The sequence below is a fragment of the Parasteatoda tepidariorum genome, chromosome 8 (genome assembly GCF_982258835.1).
Source record: "Parasteatoda tepidariorum strain Cologne lab strain chromosome 8, Ptep-v5.0, whole genome shotgun sequence".
Lineage (NCBI taxonomy): Eukaryota > Metazoa > Arthropoda > Arachnida > Araneae > Theridiidae > Parasteatoda > Parasteatoda tepidariorum.
Genome location: NC_141762.1, coordinates 15,257,310 through 15,264,797, shown reverse-complemented (window position 1 = coordinate 15,264,797; position 7,488 = coordinate 15,257,310). Strand labels below are relative to the sequence as shown.

Below are 7,488 nucleotides of genomic sequence, written 5' to 3'. Positions count from 1 at the left end.
TTTTGTACAATTATGGATTTGTACGTGCAAGAATTTCCCAGCACCTTTTTAAAAAACTCAAACGACGAAGGACTCGTTACATTGAAAACAGACAGCGTGCCCCCGCACTGCGCTCGCATTGAAAAAGGTTTGCGCTGCGCCTGCTCTTCAAAGGATGGAATCGTTGTCAGTGAGCAAAGCATCACAATCAACAATGACGCCCATTTATTGTGCGCATTTCCTTGTTACGCCTTACCAAACCGTTGCACTCTTGAAGAGCAAAAGACGATCGTGGCATGGTTGACTCGAGAGAAATTTTACAATTTTGGTCATCATTGCAAACGAATCGGGAATCAGAAAAGAAAATTTGAAAGATTTTTAATGCCCAATACCGTATTTTTGAAAAAATTAAACATTTCTTGTGAAAAGTGTTCAACATTTACATTAAGAGGTAACCCGTGTTTTTCTTGAGTAAAAACGTTTTATCGGCTCAAAACAAGGGTCCCACGTTGGAAAGCGTTTTATGTCTAGATGCATCGACCCAGTAAATATGAATTACAGCATGCTGTTTTGTATGCAACGGAACACACTCGCGTGTACATGATGAAAAAATACCGAAAACGATATCCTCATTTGTTTCAACACGCTGAAATACATACTCGTCCCGCAACGCGTCAAGATTATTATATACCCGACTCATTGGCTCAGAAATGCATTGTGGTGGAAAAAACTGCATTTACCGAAAAGGGTTGTACGATATTGAGTTGCTTTCCATACAAATCAAATGGAATACCCTGTGAAAAAACGGATCCCGTCCAATGGATACCCATCGGAAGCAATCATCTCACCTTGGCGTGCCAGCCTAGTTGTTGGCGATCCCCCTCGACCGTCGATTCCGAATGGATCGACGGCCAATGTATGGTGGTCAATCCTTTGAAAAAACTGCTCGCCACATTTCCCGAAAAGGCATTTGGATTAGAATCCAAACATACTTTACACGAAGGGTTGGATTGGAAAAAGGGAAACATGTACTTGAATAAAGATTATTGTGCCGCCTATGGTTTGAAATTTGATGGAAACGACTGCTATTCGCCGACTGGACAAACCATTTTGGAATTTCTCTTGGGTAAAACAGTGTATCGAACCATTAAAACATCAGCCATTACACCTCCTAAAATGACATTACCCACCATTCCAAAAGACGTTGAATTTCCAAATGTGCCGGACGTGACAGATATTACAGAGGCATCGGCTGACGGATCAGAGATTGCCAAAGACATTGCCAAAGAAGTGGCATTTGATTTTGGATTAGACATTACCGTCTATGCCGTGGAAAAGATTTTGCGCAAAAAAGCGCCAAAACTCATTGCAAAAGCGGCTAGTAGCATTCCCATCAAGTCTGCCCTCACGCAAGTGGTATTGAACCAAACGGTATCTCTGTCTGTCCGAACATTGGCCACGTTAGGAAAAGTGTTGGGTGGTATAAGCAATGCTTTCGTCATATTCAGCATTTTTTCTCTCGTATTGGATGTCATCGACCCTTATAATTATGATTCGGTATTGACGGCAGACATGCTAACCAAGATCAACAAGCGGTTGGATTTTTTGTATTTCACGAAGGAAAATGAAGCGATGCGCCTCATTACGCCTGAAGTGGTGTGGGATACAATGTTGGCAGAGGAAGATGAATCGGGTCGTTATGAATTTATATCTGAAAAAATTTTAGAATATTTGACGGTGTTCGATACCAATTGATTGATTTCTACGCTGGTTCGTTTGATAACAAATGAAATGGACTGTATTTAAGATTTTTATTATGATTGGTGCTACGAGCACGCTCATGCTATAAGATCAACAACTAATTTTCAACTGATTAGGGTTACAACAAACGGTGGCGAGGATGCTGAGACAAAGATGCCAAGTTGGCGCTATATTTCTGAGATATTGAACATCCACCCGCCGTTGAATTATATTCAATAAACATACAAATTAGCATAACAATGGTACATAAACATATTCCAATATAAAATTTACAAAGATTGAATAAATGCTGTAGGTACACATAATGAGAAAATTAACACACATCTTTTTTAATTGTCCAATGGCAAAATACACAATTTATTAATGCTACGTTTAACAATTCCCTTGCTCGTTTTAATCTCCGCTACTCTAACCTTTCCATCCGTTCCAGGAAATAGTTTTAAAATTCGTCCCAAGACCCACTGATTTACAGGAAGATTATCCTCCTTTATTAAAACCATCGCATTTAAAATTATGTTTGTTTTCTTTACCTTCCATTTTGTTCTTTGTTGCAAATTGTTCAAATAGTCGCGAGACCACTTAGTCCAAATGTATTGAACAATTTTTGTCAACCTTTGCCATCGAGAAAGTCGGGTTTCCGATTTATCCAACAAACTTGGTTCAGCTATGGCAGTTATAGATCTTCCAACCAAAAAATGCCCTGGTGTCAGAACATCCAGGTCATCAATATCATCTGACAAAGGTGTTAATGGCCGAGAATTTAGGATTCCTTCGACTTGTGCTGTTATTGTAAGGAATTCCTCAAATGTTAATTTTAGATTTCCTGTAGCTCGTTTTAAGTAAAACTTAAAGGATTTGACCCCTGCCTCCCAGAGGCCCCCGAAATTTGGAGCTCTGGGAGGAATAAAATTCCAAACTATCCCTTCAGATGCCAAATAGGAGGATAGTTTATCGTCAGGAAATCTAGTTAAATTCTGCAATCGCTGCAATTCCCTACTAGCCCCAACAAAGTTTTTTGCATTATCAGATGATATCGTAGCACATTTGCCACGCCTAGCTACAAAACGCTTTAAAGTAGCAAGAAAAGCATCGGTTGTTAAATCGGAAACAACTTCTAAGTGAATCGCCTTCGAGGCTAAACACACAAATATTGCAACATAAATCCGTTGGAAATTCCCTTTTCTCTGGTGTTTATATTTAATTTGGAAAGGGCCGCAATAATCAACACCAGAATGCAAAAAAGGATAATTAGGGTTTACTCTTTCTCGAGGCAAGGTTCCCATAAGTTGATTTGAAACAAGGGGTTTATGTTTAAAACAAACTATGCATTTATGTACAATTTTCCTAGCTATCGATCGACCACGAAGTGGCCAAAACCTTTCTCTAGTGCAATATAACAACGCTTGAGGTCCTAAATGGAGATTTTTGATATGCAAATGAGTCATCAACAATTTAGTGAAAGGATGGTCTGCAGGAAGTATAGCTGGATGCTTTTGAGAATAATCCAGAGCAGCATTATGCAAACGACCACCGACTCGGACAATTTGATGACCATCAAGGAAAGGATTTAAAGAGTTAAGTTTACTCTTACCTGAAAAAGCCTTGCCCTTGGAAATGGCCTCTATTTCCTCCTTAAAAGCAGATGCTTGTACATTTCTAACTAAAAAGGATTCCGTGTCCTTTAGTTCATTAGAGGATAACTTACCAAATCTTTTGCTACTTGGATTTCTACAGTTGAATATGAATCTGAAAGCATAACTTAAAACATTCAAAATTTTAGTATAATTATTGCTACGATTTAAAATATTGTCAATTAAGTCCAGTTTATAAGAAGTTAAAAGTATTTTGGCAGGGGGTTTGAGTTCCTGTAAAAATTCACTGTCCGAAGAGAGTTTTTCAAATTCTATTGGAACAATATTCAGTTCTTCTTTCAAAAAATCTGGTCCGAACCACCACAGTTCATGGGAAGCAATTTCCGAAGCATTCAGACCACGAGAGAGGACATCTGCAGGATTTTTATCAGATGCAACGTGATTCCAATGACAGTTCTTAGTGAGTTCTTGTATTACTTTAACTCGATTGCTGATAAAAGTCTTGAGTTGATCAGGTGACCGTTGTAGCCATGCCAACACAATTGTAGAATCTGTCCACAGCATTATTTGTTGAATGGGCAAGGTTAGAGACTTCAGAACCTTGTTCAAAAGCTGTGCCAATAAAACACTGGCACACAATTCTAAGCGAGGGATCGTGATAGGCTTTACTGGTGAAACGCGGGACTTGCTGCACAAAAGTCTCGTATATGATGTTTCTCCCGAAATTGATTGCATGTACAGAACTGCTCCATACGCCACGGCTGATGCATCGGAGAAGCCGTGAATCAGGATTCCCCTCTTCTCCCCCACGTGACGAGGAATTTGCATGTTTTCAATGGCAGGCAGAGTAGAAACAAAACACTGCCAGTCCTTAGCCATTGAATCTGGAAGCGGTTCATCCCATTCTAATCTGAGTATCCAGAGTTTCTGGAGAAACAATTTAGCCTTGGTTAGTATGGGACCGAGGAATCCAAGGGGGTCGAACAAGCGTGAGATGGTGGATAAGACCTTTCGTTTGGTGTATGAGTCATGCATATTTACATCAACCTTGAAAGTAAAATAATCTAAATTTGGGTTCCAGATAACCCCAAGGGATTTAATGGTATTAGGTGGCTCACAAGAGAAATCATAGGCTTGGTCTTCTAATGGTATGAAATTAGGAATTTTTGAAGTGTTAGTGCACCACTTGTGTAAGCTCATACCCGCCTTTTTAAACAGGTCTACTAACTGTTCTTGTAGTAATTGTAATTCTTGAAAGTCTGAACTACCTGACAAAATGTCATCCATATAAGTGTCTCTAATTATTACAGCAGCGGCTAAGGGAAAGCTATTCCCCTCATCAATGGCTAGTTGTTTAATAGTTCTGGTTGCTAAGTAGGGTGCACAAGAAGTTCCGTATGTAACAGTGTTAAGTTTGAAGGTTTGCACTGGGTCATTCACGCTGTTTTTCCATAATATCAACTGTAAATTTCGATGATCAGGGTGAATCAAAATTTGCCTAAACATTTTAGAAATGTCAGTAGTGAACACATATACATGTTGCCTGAATCGCAAAAGTATTGAAAATAAATCTTGTTGTATAGTACCGCCCTTGTACAAAATATCATTTAAAGAAAGACCGGATGTCGTTTTGGAGGAAGCGTTAAATACCACCCTCAACTTAGTGGTTTTACTATCTGGGCGAAGTACACCATGATGAGGTAAAAAATACGAAGTTGTTTCATCAAGAGGTTCTACAACTAATTGCATATGCTGCAAGTCAGCATATTCCATTAAGAATGATTTGTAAAGTGATTGCAACTCCTCATCTTTTGAGAGTTTTTTCCATAACTGATTTAAACGCATTTCGGCAACGGCTTTAGAATCACCGAGCGAAGAGGGATCCTCCTTCAAAGGCAACTGTACTATGTAACGCCCTTCATGATTTCGATAATGAGTATTGTTGTATTGAGTTTCGCATAACTCAAATTCGACACTATGTTCAACAGAGGGCTCCTCAACAGTTTCTATATTCCAAAATGCTTGTAGCTGTTTATCAAGGCTTTCCGAATTTATATCTGAACTAAGCGTTAATCCACAATATGCTCTATTTGTACTATTATCGGAGCTCCCTACGACTATGTAACCAAAAACAGTTTCTTGAAACAACCAATTACTACATGGCGATCGAAGCTGATTTGGCTTTAAAATTTCAAAAAAGAGCTCGCAACCTATAATTAATTCTACTTCTTTTTGTGTGTTAAACTCTGGATCAGCCAAATTAATGTCCGATGGAATCTTTATATTAGATACTTCAACCGGATTAATTATCGTCAAATTTGTAATCGAAGGAACAATTAAAAATTCTAAAGATGTTGAAAAACTTCCACTATTGTTTTTAATTGCAGTGGTTACCTTTTGTTTGATATTTACCGAAATATCGCTCAATCCAGAAACAGAAGCATTTATTTTTTCCTTTTTCAACATTAAGTTATTAGCTAAATTTTGTTTACAGAAAGAAAGATGAGAAGCGGAATCCAAAATCGCTCTGCATGGATAATAGTCTCCCAATTCATTTCTAATATAAACAACTGCAGTAGGCAAGAGAATATTTTGTTTCTTTTTTGATACTAAATAATTAGAAAAAGTGTTCGAATGTTCTTTTGGGAATGAATCATGCACTTGCGAGACAGTTGTTTGATCGGCGCCTGGCATCGTAGAAACTGAGGAGGTAGGAGGCGGGGAAGAAATCTCATAAATATGCAGTAATGTATTATGGCGTTTTTTGCAAACGAAGCAAGAATTATTCGATTTACAGTCTTTAACTTTGTGATTATTCTTTAAGCAATTAATACACAAATTTAATCGTTTTATTTCATTAAATCTATCCGAAACCTTCATATTTTGAAAAGTATTGCACTTATAAATCATGTGTGGTAATTTACAGATTACACAAGAGTTAGGATTATTATTCGAATTCAGGAAAGATTTACTCTTATTAACAGCTTGCTTATGTTTATAAATTGAAGAAGAAGCTGTTCGACTAATGCTATCAAGAATTTGGCTTCTTTTTTCTAAAAATTCTAAAAAGTTATCCAGTTCTGGTATTTCATTTGATGCGATCGTTTGTTCATATTGTTTTCTAGTTTCTCGATCTACCTTTTTCAAAATGATGTTAAGCAGAAGTATGTCAGATAAATTATTACGATCAAAATTTAGAAGCTTCAAAGCTCTGATATTTTTCTTTAAAATATCTACCATGTTTCTAATATCTCCAGCTGATTCATTTGTAAGTTTTTCAATTTCCAAAATTTGATTTATGTAAGTCTCAGTGAGGAGACGTTTATTCTCAAATCTATTTTCTAATGCTTTTAAAAGTGATTCAAAAGAATCGTCTACAGTTTCCAGACGTTTAGCGTCGCCCAGCAATGACGCTTTCAAATAATGCAATTTTTGAGAGTCATTTAAATCATTGTTTTTAGTTATAATGTTATCAAATTGCGATTTAAAATTGGGCCATTCGTCAAATTTACCATGAAATACCGGTAGTGGTATCTCGGGTAGTTTAATTTCTAGTTTTGTTTTCGAATCAGCCTGAGGTATTTCATTTTCACAATTAATTATTGAAGGTTTAATTATCAAAGAGTTAAGAATATCTTTAATTCTTACCTCCAGAGCTTCGAGTCTGTCTACTGTTCCCTCCAAGTCCGTTTCTACTTCAGTTACCTCAGGGTCAGTTATGTCTTTTAGCCCATAATAATGCTCCTTTAATTCATCAACTTTTTTATACAATTGTTCCACACGCTTCAGCTTGACCTCTAATTCAGTATGGTTATGTTCCTTTGTCTGGTCAATGTATGTTTCTAGCTTTGTTATGGTACCTTTGACGGCACGCTTCGATCTATTTAGTTTTTCTTTTTCCATCTCCGGTAGTTACGGATCACTAATGTTCGATACCAATTGATTGATTTCTACGCTGGTTCGTTTGATAACAAATGAAATGGACTGTATTTAAGATTTTTATTATGATTGGTGCTACGAGCACGCTCATGCTATAAGATCAACAACTAATTTTCAACTGATTAGGGTTACAACAAACGGTGGCGAGGATGCTGAGACAAAGATGCCAAGTTGGCGCTATATTTCTGAGATATTGAACAGACGGCTCTGCGTAAAA

General features: G+C 37.4%; 1 protein-coding gene across 1 annotated transcript; it reads right to left on the bottom strand.

Annotated features, from left to right (window-relative positions):
• Positions 1-2,069: 2,069 nt before the first annotated feature.
• On the bottom strand, positions 2,070-7,235 carry LOC147805756 (uncharacterized). The gene is made up of 4 exons (XM_087149465.1): positions 6,305-7,235; positions 3,620-5,677; positions 3,446-3,486; positions 2,070-3,371 (listed from the first exon to the last, which is right to left on the bottom strand). The coding sequence occupies exons 1-4, from the start codon at positions 7,233-7,235 to the stop codon at positions 2,070-2,072; spliced, it is 4,332 nt and encodes a 1,443-aa protein (XP_087005591.1).
• Between the last annotated feature and the right edge of the window lie 253 nt (positions 7,236-7,488).

What these genes read in the sequence shown, in the direction of transcription:
- LOC147805756 (XM_087149465.1), bottom strand. Translation starts at nt 7,235, where the DNA reads ATGGAAAAAGAAAAACTAAATAGATCGAAGCGTGCCGTCAAAGGTACC. An exon ending in TGAAAAACTCTCTTCGGACA is followed by an intron (nt 3,487 to 3,619) that starts GTGAATTTTTAC and finishes TTATGCTTTCAG; the next exon opens with ATTCATATTCAACTGTAGAA. An exon ending in TCCAAGTAGCAAAAGATTTG is followed by an intron (nt 3,372 to 3,445) that starts GTAAGTTATCCT and finishes TCTGCTTTTAAG; the next exon opens with GAGGAAATAGAGGCCATTTC.